General features: G+C 48.2%; 1 protein-coding gene across 5 annotated transcripts in view; it reads left to right on the top strand.

Moving 5' to 3' along the window:
* The first annotated feature begins 9,022 nt into the window (after window positions 1-9,022).
* The window catches only part of LOC119973339 (proton myo-inositol cotransporter-like), a 266,486-nt gene continuing 258,578 nt past the window's right edge, over window positions 9,023-16,930 (top strand). For all 5 annotated transcript variants that reach the window (XR_005462283.1, XR_005462282.1, XM_038811222.1 and 2 more), the window contains exon 1: window positions 9,023-9,735. Coding sequence is in view for 3 of the 5 variants with exons in the window: in XM_038811222.1 (XP_038667150.1) it covers window positions 9,183-9,735 (553 nt within the window). In the remaining 2 variants the exon portion in view is untranslated. The remainder of the gene's footprint in view (window positions 9,736-16,930) is intronic.

Raw genomic sequence — 16,930 nt, 5'->3', positions numbered from 1 at the left:
GACCACCCAGTTTATTAGGTGATATTTTATACTTTAAAAATTCTCTCACTTCACTGTGACTTGATAATCTTGTTTTGACCAATTTATCATGTGCAAATTAACTATATTCTAGTTTTCAGCAGCACATATCACCTTGCACTCATGTCTTTTTTTATCTGGGAGCCAACATAGTTTCAGTAGGTTGGTCAACGAGGAAGCAAGAAAATTAGGCCAAGTATGATATTTCCATCAAGTTCATGTGTGTGTGCTGACAGCCTGGTAGTAGTGGTGGATTGTTGAAGGATGACTTGTATTTATGCATCACTGTTAACATATAAAAGCATTCTAGGGCATCCAAAAGGACTAGCAACAAACACAAAAATGGGCATAAAGCCAAGCAGACATTAGAAAAGACAACTAAACATTTGTCAACATGGACTTTAGCAAGCCTTTGACGTGGTACCTCATGGTAGGTTGTTGCATAAGGTTAAATCTCATGGGATCCAGGTGAGGTAGCCAATTTGATACAAAATTGGCTTGAAGACAGAAGACAAGGGGTGGTTGTTGAGGATTGTTTTTCAAACTGGAGGCCTGTGACCAGCGGTGTGCCTCAGGCACCATTGAATCTACAGTGCAGAAGGAAGCTATTCGGCCCATTGAGTCTGCACTGGCCCTTGGTAAGAGTACCGTACTTAGGTCCACACCTCCACCCTATCCCCGTAACCTAAGTTAACATTTTTGGACACCAAGGACAATTTAGCATGGTTAATCCAACTAACCTGCACAACTTTGGACTGTGGGATAAAACTGGAGCAGCCGGAGGAAACCCATGCAGACATGGGGAGAACGTACAGACTCCGCACAGTCCGTGACCCAAGCCGGGAATCAACCTGGAGCTGTGAAGTAACAGTGCCAGGTCCACGATTATTTGTTATTTACATTAATGATTTGGATGAGAATTTAGGAGGCATGGTTAGTAAGTTTGCAGATGACACCAAGATTGGTGGTATAGTGGACAGTGAAAGTTATCTAGGATTGCTACAGGATCTTGATCAATTGGGCGAGTGGGCTGTTGAATGGCAGAAGGAGTTTAATTTAAATTTAGTAGGGCAGGGACTCACTTCAGATACCTGGGGGCGAAGGTTGCTTTGCTCCGTAGGTACAACATTTCAAGTTTGGTCGGGAGGGTGAAAGTTGATCTGGCAAGGTGAGACGGTCTCCCTCTGTCACTGGCGGGTCGGGAATAGGTGGTTAAAATGAATGTTGCCGCGAATCCCTGTTTATTTTCCAATGCCTGCCGATTTTCCTGCCAAAGGCATTGTTTTTAGAGATTGAAGGGATGATTGGTGACAGATTACTATACAAAGTTACTAAATGAATTCGGTGAACTCTCCTGGATCTGTTCTATGTGTGACTGTCCTGTTGTACGCCTTACTACCAACTGGCGAGTGTCTCACATCACGTGACCGATGCCTGACGCCACCAGCTGGTCGGAGGTCGCATAGAGGTGGACAAGGTGTTGAGAGGCATGGAAAGAGTGAATAGCCAGAGACTTTTCCCCAGGGTGGAAATGGCTGTCACGAGGGGACATAATTTTAAGGTGCTTGGAGGAAGGTATAGGGGAGATGTCAGAGGTAGGTTCTTTACACAGAGAGTGGTGGGTGCATGGAATACACTGCCAGCAGAGGTGGTGGAGTCAGAGTCATTAGGGACATTTAAGCAACTCTTGGACAGGCACATGGACAGCAGTAAATTGAAAGGGTGTAGGTTAGGTGGAACTTAGATTTGGATAAATGGTTGGCACAACACCATGGGCCGAAGGGTCTGCACTGTGCTGTTCTATGTTCTATTACCTCGTTCATATGGGGCGGGAAGGTGGCCAGAATTAGAAAGGTGCACTCTAGAATAAGAGAGGAAGGCAGGCAGGGTGTTTGGGTCTTCCAAACCTGATATATTATGACTGGACAGCGAATGTGGAGATGGCACGGAGCTGGGTTAGAGGGGCTGACTCCCAATGGGTCAGAATGGAGGAGAGTTTTGTGTAGGGGGTCGGGAGTGAAGGCGCTAGCAAGAGCGCCACAGCCGACGGCCCCGGGGAAATACTCAGGGAGTCCGGTAGTAATAGCTTTGTTGAGAATTTGGAGGCAGTTTCGCCAGCACTTCGGGTTGGGGCAGGGGAAATGCTGAGCCAGGGAAGTGGTATGGAAATTTGCAGAGATGGGAGGAGAAAGGAATTGGGACACTAAAATATTTGTTTCTTGGGGGTCAGTTTGCAGGATTGAAGGAGCTAGGAGCGAAGTATGGGCTGGAGCAGGGGAAATATTTAGATACATGCAGGTTTGAGACTTGGCCAGAAAGGAGATGCAGAGCTTCCCAGTCGAGCCGGCTTCCACATTGCTGGAGGAGGTACTGACGACAGGCAGTCTGGAGAAGGGGGTAGTATTGGTGGTTTACGGGGCTATTTTGGAAGAGGGGAAGGCGTCGCTGGAGGCGATCAAGGCAAAGTGGGAGGAAGAGTTTGGAGAGGGTATGGAAGAGGGGTTTTGGTGCGAGGCGCTCCAGTGGGTGAACGCCTCCACCTTGTGTGCGTGATTGGGGCTGATACAGCTGAAAGGTGGTATATAGAGCACACCTCTCGAGGGCGAGGATGAACCGGCTCTTTGAAGGGGTAGAAGATGTGTGTGAACGTTGCAGGGGCGGGGGGACCTGCAAACCACAGTCATATGTACAAAGCTGGATTACTGGTAGGAGGTTTTTAGGGTAATCTCTGTTGCACGTGAAACTGGACCTGGGCCCTCAAGAGGCCATATTTGGGTTGTCGGACCAGCTGGGGTTGGAAACGAGTGTGGAGGCAGATGTAGCCTTTGCCTCGTTGATCGCCCGAAGGCGGGTCCTGTTAGGGTGGAGATCAACCTCTCCACTCTGTGCCCTGGTGTGGCGGGGGAACCTATTGGAATTCTTGACTCTTGAGAAGGTCAAATTTGAACTGAGGGGAAGCATGGAGGGGTTCTACAATTCATGGGCGTTATTCATTATGCACTTTTGAGAATTGGATTACATCAAACATTAGAGGGGGGTCTGGGAGGAGGGAGACTGTATGTGTTAATGGTGGCTATGGATGATTCCGGATTCCTTTTTGTCATTTGTTTATGTTAACATGTGGGCTAATGTCTGGGGTTTGGTGGGAGGATGGGATTGTTGTTATTGATATGGGGATTGACATTGCCTTCGTTACTGATTATTGTTGGGTGTAAATTTGGAAGAAAATGTGAGAAAAGGAGAATAAAAATATATATTTTTTAAAAACGTGGAGTCACGGATGGACAGAGGGGTGAAGAAGGCATTCGGCATGCTTGGTTTCATTGGTCAGAACATTGAATCCAGGAGTTGGGACATCTTGTTGATGTTGTATAAGGTATTAGTAAGGTCACACTTGGAATACTGTGTACAGGTCTCATCACCCTATTATAGAAAGGATATTATTAAACTAGAAAGAGCGCAGAAACAATTTACTCGGGTACTACTGTGACTTGATGGTTTTAATGTTATAAGGAAAGGCTGGACAGAGTGGGACTTTTTCCCCCGGAGCTTTCTCCCATAGGGGTGATCTTCTGGAGGTCTATAACAAATGAGGGGCATAGATAAAGTAGATAGTCAACATCTTTTCCCAAAGGTAGGGGAGTCTAAAACTCCCAGAGGGCATCGGTTTAAGGTGGGTGGGGGGGGGGGGGGGGGGGGGGGGGGGGGGGAAGAGGGAAGGAATACTAAAGGGTCCAGAGGAGCAATTTTTCACACAGTGGTTGGTGAGTGGCTGGAACGAGCTGCCAGAGGCAGTAGTAGAGGCAAGTACAAATTTGTCTTTTAAAAAGCATTTAGACAGTTATATGGGAAAGATGAGTATGGAGGGATATGGGCCAAATGTGGGCAATTGGGACTAGCTTAGTGGCTAAAAACTGGGCATTGTGGACAAGTTGGGTTGAAGGGCCTGTCTTTATGCTGTAAACCTCCATGACATAAGTAACTTTGAGGGAGTGTTTGAAGGAAATTAGGTGGATTTTAGGGAGAAAAGTTGACTACGATCCCTACCTGGCTGAGGATATCAGAAGCTGGTCAACTGAGGTAGGGACAGCGGCACTGTTAAGGAGGTGCAGGTAGATTGAATTTGTGATGCTGAGAATCTAAGTTTGATAGCGCAACTTGAGGCTGATATTGTAAACGGCTTGGATAAGATACAGATAACAATCTAGAAGTTGCATGGAGCTGGCAAAGATCACAATGTACGTCTGCAGATGGAAGACAGTCTTTTCTGTCTGATGTCTTCCAACTGTTCACCCAAAACTGGTCAACAAGTAATCTGACAAAACAAACAGTTTGAGAATGGAGGTGCAGCAGTAGACCTTGTTGACATTTGCATGTGTGTATATCCCAGCGCCATGCCTGTGGGTAATGTTACCAAGGGAGGACATATAGATGAGAAAGAAAACATAAGGGAGTTGAGGCAGTGAATAGAGCATTAAAGGAGACAGTTGAGAAAATAAGTTATCTTTTCTTTCAAGGATAATCATAGGGTACAGGGGAATTTCAGTCAAGAATGGTGATTCAGCTAATATATGGTGAAGATGGATAAACTTCTGGGCAGGTGGACATAGAACAGTACAGCACAGAACAGGCCCTTCGGCCCTCGATGTTGTGCCGAGCAATGATCACCCTACTCAAACCCACGCATCCACCCTATACCCGTAACCCAATAACCCCCCCCCCCTTAACCTTACTTTTTAGGACACTACGGGCAATTTAGCATGGCCAATCCACCTAACCCGCACATCTTTGGACTGTGGGAGGAAACCGGAGCACCCGGAGGAAACCCACGCACACACGGGGAGGACGTGCAGACTCCGCACAGACAGTGACCCAGCCGGGAACCGAACCTGGGACCCTGGAGCTGTGAAGCATTTATGCTAACCACCATGCTACCGTGCTGCCCAATGAAGAAGTAAAGATGAGACCATTGAAACACCAGAGTGGGAAATAAGTAATGGTTCTGCTCAGGACTAAATGCATCAAATGTGGGGATGAGGGAGTGATTGAGCAATTCAACAGCTACAGAATAACTGAAGCAAATAGCAATATAAGCAAAATCGTGACGGTTTCTTCCACGGTGAATACAAAGTCTGGTTGTAAGGGGCATGGGGATGTGGGTCATTAGAAATACAAGAAAAATAGTCCGGAGTGAGACTATTGAAGTAGATTGTTGTCAAAAGTAGGGGTAGCACGGTTCTGCAGTGGTTAGCACTGCTGCCTCACGTGCTGAGGCCCGGGTTCGATCCCGGCCCTGGGTCACTGTCCATGTGGAGTTTGCACATTCTCCGTGTCTGCGTGGGTCTCACCCCACAACCCAAAGGTATGCAGGTTAGGTGGATTGGCCATGCTAAATTGCCCCTTAATTGGAAAAAAAGAATTGGGTCCTCTAAATTTAAAAAAAATAAAATAAAAGTGAGTACCCTTTGCTAATAATCATTGATAATATGCTTCAGCAAATTCTTAACATAAAAGCAAATTACTACGGGTGCTGGAATTTAAAACAAAATTAGAAAATACTGGACAATCTCAGCAGGTCTGAGCCTCCGTGGAGAGAAAAGGGAGTTAACGATTCAAGTCTGGATGACTTTTGCTGTTTCAGCAATATCTCTCGTTGCTCTGGCTAAGACTACAAAGTTAATGAACAGTTGTGAAAAGACTGCAAACAACATTTTTTTTGGGAATTTAAAAAAAATCACAGTATTTCATGCGACATTTTGTAATATCGTTTTGCTGAATAATTGTGGAACTATTACCAGTCTATTGTTTATTTAAGCCACACAGCCTCCAATTATTTTCAATTTATTTGACAGCGTTAACCTGTGACCTGGAAAGTACAGACATTTTGTTTTCAATCAAGAACCTGAAGTTCTAGACAAAAAGGGTATACACAGAAGAATGTTTACAATTGATTGTAAGATATGCCTCTGATTGTGACTGAACGTTAACAGATACATTTTTAAACCTTTCTTTTCTATAAGTTTTGAGATTAATCTTTTTTCTGGTTACTTACATTACAATCACACACTGTTTAAAATAATGGGCTTTTTGCTTGCAGGGTAGCACCATTGGAATTTAACTGGCATATAAGCCAATACATGGAAAAAGCAGGGTGCACAATAATGGGCTTTGCCTGAAAATGACCTAAGATTAGGAACAAAGCAGTTTGTAAAAGAAAACGCTGCAATCAATAGCTCTTTGGATTGTCGTTTAATGAAAATTACTTAAATGTAACAATTAGTAAATGTCATTTTAAAATAATTACAAGAAAATAGTCACTTTTTTTATTTAAATCACATGACACTACAATTGCACTATTCTGTTTCAAGTTCTTTGATTGTATTGCATTTTTGAGAACTTGGGAAGGAGGAATATTCTGGGCGTGATTCTCCGCACCCCACGCCGGGGGGTAAGAATCACGGGAGGACCGGGCGAATCACGCCACGCCGCCCTGGCACCCCCCGCGATTTCCCACCCCCCCTCCCAAAATGGCGTGTTGCGTTTTGCGACAGGCCGCTCCCCGTTTCTCACGGCGACCGGCGATTCTCCGGCCCGGATGGGCCGAAGGGCCTGCCGAACCCGACTGGTTCCAATCACAACTGGTCGCTGCCGGCGTGAACAGCGCGCGACCGGTGAGTGTGGGGCCTGTGGGGGGCGGAGGATCGAGCACCACGGGCGTGCTCAGCAGATGTCTTGCCCGCGATCGGTGCCCACCGATCGTCGGGCCGGCGTCTCTAAAAGACGCACTCTTTTCCCTCCGCCGCCCCACAAGATCAAGCCGCCATGACTTGTGGGGCAGCGGAGTGGAAGACGGCAACCGCGCATGCGCGGTTTGGCGCTGGCCAACCTGCGCATGCGCGGCTGACGTCACTTCGGCGCCTGCAGCCGCGTCATTCCCGGTGTGCGGAATTCACGCGCCGCCGCTCCTAGCCCCCGGGGGGGGGGGGGGGGGGGGGGGGTGTGTGTGTGTGTGTGCGAGAGAATAGGGGGCGAGGAGCAGCCTCCGACGCCGGCTGTTTGTCTCCCGATGGGAGATTTCCACCCTCTGTTTTCAATCCTGAAGCAGTAACTTCATTGTATTCTTAATGTAAGCCTACTTGTGACACTAGATTATTATTATGAGCACTGGGCAAAAAGGGCAGAATCGGAGGAATGTTTTCAATTGATGGTAGATGCACCTCTAGATGGAGCTGTACGTTCTCAAATTAATCTTCCAATGCTCGTTTTCTCTAATAGCTTACAGATAATTTTTCTGGTCTAAACAATTTATTATTTCACAGAAGTTCTTCACACCATGTAGCTATATACTATATAATTAACTGTTTTGCCTGCTGCACAACATTTGAAATATAATTGATGTAAACTGATGTCAAAGTAATACAAGATTAACATTTTACTAAATAAGGATCAATAATGCAGAAACTGGGAATATAAAAAAATTCTTCACAAGGCAATGACTGATTCCCAGATAAACAGCTTTACCTTGTTGTTTTCCACCTGACGTGGAGCAGAAAACACCTGACTATTTAAAAAAAAAGCAGGGATCATAATATTGGCCAGCATTTGCAGTCAACGGATAAATGACTTTTTGTTCCTGACCCTAAAGAAGGCTGCCCACAGCTTTGTTGCACCAACTTTCCCATTCTGGGGTGACGTTGCATCTGGCACTCTATTAAGGGACACATGACATTCAGGAACAGCCAACACGCAGCTGAGCAGGTAGGAATTCTAACAGACAGAACAACAAGGATTGAGAAGCACGGATGGCATGGTAGCACAGTGGTTAGCACTGCTACCTCACAGCTCCAGGGTCCCAGATTCAATTCCGGCCTCGGGTGACTGTCTGTGTGGAGTTTACACTTTCTCCCAGTGTCTGCGTGGCTTTCCTCTGGGATTCCTCCCACATTCCAAAGATGTGCAGGTTAGGTGGATTAGCCATGCTAAATTGCCCCTGTGTCCAAAAGGTTTGGTCGGGTTACTGGGCTACGGGGATAGGGTGGAAGCATGGACTTAGGTAAAGTGCTCTTTCCAAGGGCCGGTGCACTCAATGGGCCGAATGGCCTCCTTCTGCACTGTATATTCTATGACCATCATTCATGTTTCAATCAATTTAGAGAGCAAAAATATACACAAGGGATGGACAAGAGAAATTTAAATAAATAAATGTTAAAAACTTTTTAACAACAAGGTCAAGCGATGGGGGCAGTGGGAATCATTCTTGACAGCAAGATCTGGGGTGGGGGGAATGGGGCTCCTTCTTGACAGCAAGGTTGGGGGGGGGAAAGTTGAGGTCCTTCTTGACACCAAGGTTGGAGGTGGGGGTCCTGCTTGACGGTACGTTGTGGGGCGGTTGGGGTCCTTCTTGTCACTAAGGTGTGGGTCCTTCTTGTCAGTAAGCTGGGGGGGGGTCCTTCTTGACAGCAAGGATGGGGTGGGGGTCCTTCTTGACAGCAAGGTTGGGGTGGGGGTCCTTCTTGACAGCAAGGTTGGGGTGGGGGTCCTTCTTGACAGCAAGGTTGGGGGTCCTTCTTGACAGTAAGGTGGGGGTCCTTCTTGATAGTAAGGTGTGGGGCGGTTGGGGGTCCTTCTTGTCAGTAAGCTGGGGAGGGTCCTTCTTGACAGCAAGGCAAGGTTTGGGGTCCTTCTTGACATCAAGGGGTGGGGTTCCTTCTTGACAGCAAGGTCTGAGGGGTGGGGGTCCTTCTTGACAGCAAGGTCTGAGGGGTGGGGGTCCTTCTTGACAGCAAGGTCTGAGGGGGTGGGGGTCCTTCTCGACAGCAAGGTCCGGGTGTAGGCGCGGAGCAGCGAGTTGCGGCCAGTTTGGAGAGCAATGACGGCGAACGCCGGCCGGCCACTTTAACAACATCTCCGGGCATCGCCGCCCTCCAGGATTCAGATGTCTGGCACGTGACGGAGGCGCGTCTACTTCACCGCCTTGGATGTTTTCCCTTCCCCGCCCCGCCAGTTGAACGAGTTGAGCAGCGGAGAGAGAGGAGCAGCGCGCGCGCCTGTGGACGGTCCGAGCTAGCTCGAGCACCTTTACCCGGATCGGTCCAGAACATTCCAGCAGCAGCAGCAGCCGCCGCCCCCTCCCCGCTCCCCCCTCGGCCAACTCCCGGCTCCTTATGTCCCGTAAAGTCAGCGACGCTGAGTGCAGCCTCCGGGACCTGAGCGGAGAGCGGTGGATCCGGCCGGAGGGACAGCGGCAGGCGCCGGGCGAGCGCACTCTGATCAGAGCGGCCGGCGGCGGAGGCAATAGCAACAACAACAACCGGCCCTCGGCGGCCATGGCCACCGCCGCCGGCGGCGAGCTGGAGCGGGCCGCCCGCCGGCAGTTCCAAGGCGGCGACAACCCGCGCTTCATCTACCTCCTGGCCACGTTCGCCGCCCTGGGCGGCTTCCTCTTCGGCTACGACACCGGCGTCGTGTCGGGCGCCCTGCTGCTGCTCAAGAAGGAGTTCGCCCTCAACGAGCTGTGGCAGGAGCTGGTGGTGTCGGCCACGGTGGGGGCGGCCGCCGTCTCGGCGCTGGCCGGGGGCCTCCTCAACGGCTGCTGGGGCCGGCGACCCTGCATCCTGCTGGCCAGCTTCCTCTTCACGGCGGGGGCGGCGGTGATGACAGCGAGCGGCGACCGTTACACCCTGCTGACCGGGCGCATTGTAGTGGGATTAGGCATCGGTAAGTCCCGGAGTGGAGCGGGGTTGCCCGGGGGGTGGGTGGGTGTGTAAGGGGAGATTGTTTACTGGTGAGAGGAGCTGCAAAGATCGTCCGTCCCCCCTCCGTGTCTCCTTACTCACCCCGATCCGACTCTGGATTGCATTCCCGGTGGTCGCGGATCCCGGACGCCGAGGTCCCGGTTCACACTCCTTGCACCGACCGAGCTGCTGGGCGGGGTCGAGGGGAGGAGCAGACTCCCAGCGTCACCGCGCTACAGTCGACACAAAATACCCCATCACTGACTGCTGTAGTGGGCAAACGCGGGGGGCAAGTGTGTGAGACCCCACACCGTTCACTCATGTCGTCTCCACGCCCGCAGAGGTTTAAGAGACTGGTTGTTTTATGAACAAAAACTATTTACACCGTGTACACTGGTCCCAGTCAGCACCACTGCCACAGCTCCCCACTCCGGCCCCGCTGTCATACACACCCGTGTCAATAACTCCACTGATGGCCCGGACCGCCCGCCTGGGAGGCTGATTGCAATCACTAGCTTTCGGAGCAAAGCTCCTTCATTCAGCCAGCTCAATGTGGGTGAGTCAAAAATTAAGGAGCTGGGCCCGAAAGCCTAGTCATAGACTCATTAGAATTTACAGTGCAGAAGGAGGCCATTCGGCACCATTGATGTCTGCACGGTCCTTACAAAGAGCATCCTACGGAAAGACCACGTAACTCCCAGTAACCCCCACTAACATGTTTTGGACACTAAGGGCAATATAGCATAGCCAATCCACCTAACCCGCACTTTGGACTGTGGGAGGAAACCCTTACAGACACCAGGAGGACGTGTAGACTCTGCACAGTGACCCAGTCTGGAATTGATCCTGGAGCTGTGAAGCAACTGTGCTAACCACTATGCTACCGTGCTGCCCTTGTTAGTGATTCCAACAAACCTGTTGGACTTTAACCTGGTGTTGTAAGACCTCTTACTGTGCCCACCCCAGTCCCAACGCCGGCATCGCCCACATCAAAGCTAGAGAGAACTGGAATAGGGTTAGCTTTATACCGTTGTGGGTGGGAATTGTGTGGAGCAGTTGGGCTGGATCTGGATAGAAGGCAGTGACCCGTGAAGATTGACCAAAGATGACCGAAAAAACAAAGGAATGTAAATGTTAATAGTTGATAGTGGTACATTAGGAGATCAGAATATGTTTTTTAAATAAATTTAGATGTGCCCAATTCATTTTTTCCAATTAAGGGGCAATTTAGCATGGCCAATCCACCTAGCCTGCACATCTTTGGGTTGTGGGGGGCGAAACCCACGCAAACACAGGGAGAATGTGCAAACTCCACACGGACAGTGACCCAGAGCCGGGATCGAACCTGGGACCTCGCGCCGTGAGGCAGCAGGGCTAACTCACTGCGCCACCGTGCTGCCCTCAGAATGTGTTAATGGCAGGACAAAAGTAAGCAGGGTGTCAAAGGACAACTTGGAACAGTGATGTGGAGAAAGGACAACACCAGGTTAAAGTCCAACAGGTTTGTTTCAAACACTAGCTTTCGGAGCACTGATCCTTCCTCAGGTGAATTCACCTGGTGTTGTAAGACTTCTTATTTGGAACAGGGAACAGATGGCTTACGGGTGTAGGGGGCAATGGTGAAGAAAAAAAACAAATGGATGGAAGAAATGAAAATGATTGGTTTGGATTTGTTTATTGTCAGAAATGAAAATGATTGGATTGGATTTGTTTATTGTCATGTGTACCGAGATACAGTGAAAGTATTTTTCTGCGAGCAGCTCAACAGATCGTTAAGTACATGGGAAGAAAAGGGAATAAAAGAAAATACATAATAGGGCAACACAAGGTATACAATGTAACTACATAAGCATCGGCATCGGATGAAGCATACAGGGTGTAATGTTAATGAGGTCAGTCCATAAGAGGGATATTTAAGAGTCTGGTAACAGCGGGGGAAGAAGCTGTTTTTGAGTCTGTTCGTGCCGTTCTCAGACTTCTGTATATCCTGCCGATGGAAGAAGTTGGAAGAGTGAGTAAGCCGGGTGGGATGGGTCCTTGATTATGCTGTCTGCTTTCCCCAGGCAGCGGGAGGTGTAGATGGAGTCAATGGATGGGAGGCAGGTTTGTGTGATGGACTGGGCGGTGTTCACGACTCTCTGAAGTTTCTTGCGGTCCTGGGCCGAGCAGTTGCCATACTAGGCTGTGATTCAGCTAGATAGGATGCTTTCCATGGTGCATCTGTAAAAGTTGGTAAGGGTTAATGTGGACATGTCAAATTTCCTTAGTTTTCTGAGGAAGTATAGGCGCTGTTGTGCTTTCTTGGTGGTAGTGCGACGTGGGTTGACAGATTTTTGGAGATGTGCAGCCCTAGGAATTTTGAAATGCTAACAATCTCCACCTCTGCCCCCGTTGATGCTGACAGGGGTGTGTACAGTACTTTGTTTCCTGAAGTCAATGACCAGCTCTTTAGTTTTGCTGGCATTGAGGGAGAGATTGTTGTCACTGCACCACTCTACTAGGTTCTCTATCTCCCTCCTGTATTCTGACTCGTTGTTATTCGAGATCCGGCCCATACCCACTATTGTGGTACCGTTAGCAAACTTGTAGATGGAGTTGGAATCAAATTTTGCCACGCAGTTGTGTGTGCAGGGGAGTAGAGTAGAGGGCTAGGTACGCAGCCTAATGTGGGGCAGGTGTTGTTGTTCATTCTTACTGATTTTGCTCTGTTGGTCAGAAAATTGAGGATCCAGTTGCAGAGTGGGGAGCCAAGTCCGAGGTTTTGGAGCGTTGATATGAGTTTGGCTGGGATTTATGATGTTGAAGGCGGAGCTGTAGTCAATCAATAGGCGTCTGATGTAGGAGTCCTTGTTGTCGAGATGCTCTAAGGATGAATGTCGGGCAAGGAAATGGTGTCTGCTGTGGGATCGGTCTGCGATGGTATGCGAATTGCAGTGGATCAAGGTGTTCTGGAAGTATGGAAGTGATACGCTTTATGATCAACCTCTCGAAGCACTTCATTACGGACTGAAGTCGGGGCCACCGGACGGTAGTCATTGAGGCACGTTGCATGCTTCTTGAAGCAGATGGGGACATCGGAGTGGAGTAGGGAACAGTTAACGATGTCCGTGAACACCTCTGCCAGCTGGTCCGCGCAGGCTCGTGAGTGCACGACCAGGATCCCGCCCGGGCCTGTCTCCTTCTGAGGGTTCACTTCAGGAAGGCCCCGATCTGACTTCGGAAGCTGTGATGGTGGGTATGGGTGAATTATGGGCTGCTGGGGCACTTGACAGCGGATTGTTGGTTACCTGCTCGAACTGAGCATAGAATGCATTGAGTTCATCGGGGAGGGGTGCGCTGCTGCCGGAGATACTGCTCGGCCTTCGCTTGTAGCCTGTTATGCTGTTTAGTCCTTGCCACAATCGCCGAGAGTCTGTGACTCTAGCTTGGTTTGATATTGTCTCTTGGCATCTCGGATGGCTTTGCGGAGGTCATACCTGGATTTCTTGTATAGGTCAGGGTCCTCTGACTTGAGCGCCTCAGATCTGTCCTTCAGTCGGGAGTCAATCTTGCGATTGAGCCATGGTTTCCGGTGGGGAACGTACATACTGCTTTCTTTGGCACGCAGTCGTCCACACATTTGCTGATGAAATCTGTGACGGTGGTGGCATACTCATTAAGTTGGTCGTTGAGTTCCTATATATGGACCAGTCCACTATCTCTAAGCAGTCACGTAAGAGCTCTTCTGTTTCCTCGGACCAGCACTGCACAACCTTCTTTGCTGGATTCTCCCGCTTGAGTTTTCTGCTGTATGCCGGGAGAAGGAAGCACCGTCTTATGGTCTGATTTCCGAAAGTGAAAGTGAAAATCGCTTATTGTCACAAGTTGGCTTCAAATGAAGTTACTGTAAAAAGCCCCTAGCCGCCACATTCTGTCACCTGTTTGGGGAGGCTGGAAAGAGTTGAACCCGTGCTGCTGTCCTGCCTTGGTCTGCTTTAAAAGCCAACTATTTAGCCCTGTGCTAAACCAGCCCTGAGTGTGGTCGGGGGATGGAACAGTAGACGCCCCTTGATTTTTGAGTAGCATGGTCAATTGTGTTGTCGCCCCTGGTGGGACAGGAGATGTGCTGGTGGAATTTTGGCAAGTACACGCTGGAGGTTGGCCTTGTTGAAGTCTCCAGCCACGATGAACAAGGCCTCCGGGTGTTCTGTTCATAGTTATTTATAACTGTGTACAATTTGTCCAGCGCCTTCCTCACTTCTGCCTGTGGATCGCTGTGATAATGACTGAAGTGAACTCGCGTTGGAATATAGTATGGATGGCACTTCACAGTTGGTATCCAGGCCCGGGAGGAGTAAGTCAGCAGGGTCACCACATCCAAGCACCAGGCTGTTGATGAGAAGGCAAACCCCTCCAAATGAATGAGAGAAATAAAAATGGGGTGCAGGTGGAGGGGAGAGTTCACAAGGGAAAATATTGGAAAATCTCAGTTCTAGCTTTGACAAAGGGTCATCTGGACTTGGAAACAATACCTCTTTTGTCTCCCTACAGATGCTGCCAGACCTGCTGAGATTTTCCAGCATTTTCTCTTTGGTTTCAGATTCCAGCATCTGCAGTAATTTGCTTTTATTGAGAGAGTTCACTGTCTGAAAGTTGTTGAATTCAAATGTTAAATCTGGAAGACTGTAATGTGCTTAATCAGAAGATGAGGTGCTGTTCCTCCAGTTTGTCCTGGGCTTCGCTGGAATGTTACAGCTGGCCAAGGACATACATGTGGACATGAGAGCAGGAGGGTGAGTTGAAATGGCAAAATGTCCTGGATCCCATTTGCGGACGGACCAAGGTGTTCTGCAAAGCAGTCACCCAGTCTCTCCAATGTAAAGTAGATGGCATTGCGAGCAACAAATGCAATAGACCAGATTAAAGAAGGTGCATGGGAAGAGCTGCTTCATCTGAAGAGTGATTAGCCCCTTGGATGGTAATCAGGGAGGAGGTAAAAGGGCAGGTGTTACACCTGCAATTGTATGGGAAGGTGCCATGGGAAGAGGGTGAGGTGTCGGGGTTGTAACCACTACCAAAGCTATACTAAACTAATGACCCTTGAATAAGATTGAATGCATTTGACCTATGCCAAATATTTCGTAATCCATGGGAAATGCTTGAACGCTCATTATATTCATCAAACTGTCATCAACCTCCAGTGGGCGGCATAGTGGCACAGTGGTTAGCACTGCTGCCTCACAGTTCCAGGGACCCAGGTTCAATTCTATCCTCGATGACTGTCTGTCTGTGTGGAGTTTGCACATTTTTCCCATGTCTTGTATGGGTTTCCCTCCGGGTGCTCTGGTTTTCCTCCCACCAGTCAAAGTAGTGCAGGCTAGGTGGATGGGCCATGCTAAATTGCCCTTGCTGTTCAAAAGGTTAGGTTTGGGTTATGGGGATAGGGAGGAGGCGTGGGTTTTAAATAGGGTGCTCCTTCCAAGGGCCTGGTTACAGACACAATGGGCTGTGGACAAGAGAGAATGGAGGGCTTTGTCTGTTTTGTGTGTCTCAAACATGGGAACTAAGTAGAAATGTGGGAGACGAAGGTCACTGCATTTGATCCACATTTGAAATTTTGTTTGCTGGTCACCAACTCCATCCTTTTCTCTGACAATTTGACTGAGACTTAATTGCAATCTTGGTTCATATGTGTCCCCAAGACAAACTTCTGAATACATATTCATGCCTTCAGTATGATTGCCTGACTCTGCCTCGCTCACCTCAATGGTGAAACTCTGATCAGTGCCTTTATCTCTAGACTTAACTATTCTAACATTCATGCTGGCCTCCTGTTTTCTAGCCTCCTAAACTTGAGGACCATTGAAATCTTTGGCCATACCCGGAATCTTGCACCAGACCTTGTCACTCGTGATCTAATCCTGTTTTCCAAATTCCTCCAAGGCCCTCACACCATTGCTTCACCCCTCCCCTCGCTTTATAATCTCCCTCCAGCCCTACAACATCTATGATATGTACCTTTAATTCTGGTCCCAAACAAATTTTGCCAACTGACCAACAATCTCCTTCCATAGCAACTCCCAAGTCTTCAATCTTCACACCTAGAAGTACAATAGAAGCAGTTATGCAAGAAGTCATCCACTTCCAAGTTGCTCAATGTTTCTTCACAGCTGTTTAGTTAGAATCCTGATACTTCTTACAAAACAGCATTGTGGGTGCATCCAGAGTGCAATAGTTTACGAAGGTAGCTCATAATCATCTCGAGCAATTGCCAGTGATACCCTCAACCCCAAAATTACAAATAAGTAATTGTGATCACTCCATGTTGGCAGCTATGATCAGAGGTGGCAGTGATATTGCGTTGCTGCACTATTTTGTAATAAATGTGTGGCATGATATTTGAACTGGTATGACTCCTGTATTGTTTAAATTATAAAGGATTTTCCCAATGCTTTTTCAAGATATCCCCTGAACAAATAGCCAGACTCATAGAATTGGATATTAATTGCTGCAGATAATTTTGTCAAGTATTTTAAAAGCTGCTGGCATGCAAATATAATCAGGCCATACCTGTCTTAAAGATGAGACACCAAGTATGCAACCTGCCCCTGAAATTTAACCAATTTGTGGAACTGTGATCATGAAACAACAGTTTGACAATAACTCAAATTCTAACTTTTATTCCTGCATGAAAACATTCTGCCTATATTCCGTATCCTTGCAGCTGAAATCAGGAACTTGGCAATTGAGCATCATTGAAATTTTTTTAATTAAATGTTCATGTTGTAAGTAATAGGATTTTTAATTCCAATAAATTTTGATATACTTGATTTTAGTCAGTAGGATGTGAATGTATATGTTTTCGCACTACAGCATTCTTGATATTGTGAACGTTAGGTTGATGTTGATTCGTGTTTCCCTGTGTTTTAAGTTTACGTTACTGAAAGTGCTGGCAGTTGTAATTCTATTTGTAAAACAGTGCCAGCCTGCCCCAGCTGGTAGAATTCTTATTTGTGAACGAGAAGGCTCAGTTCCAGCCTCATTATGCAATTGAGTACAAAATCATGATTGAGGGTTTTGCTGCACTTTTGATGGTCCTGCTTAACAAGTTTAGGTGGCCATTATTGAAAGTAGAGCGAGGTGTTCTTTCAGTTCTGATGAATGTTCACCCCCCCCCCCCCCCCCCCCCCCCCCCCCCC

Source organism: Scyliorhinus canicula, chromosome 11 (genome assembly GCF_902713615.1).
Source record: "Scyliorhinus canicula chromosome 11, sScyCan1.1, whole genome shotgun sequence".
NCBI classification, from domain to species: domain Eukaryota; kingdom Metazoa; phylum Chordata; class Chondrichthyes; order Carcharhiniformes; family Scyliorhinidae; genus Scyliorhinus; species Scyliorhinus canicula.
This window is presented reverse-complemented; position numbering and strand designations above follow the sequence as displayed.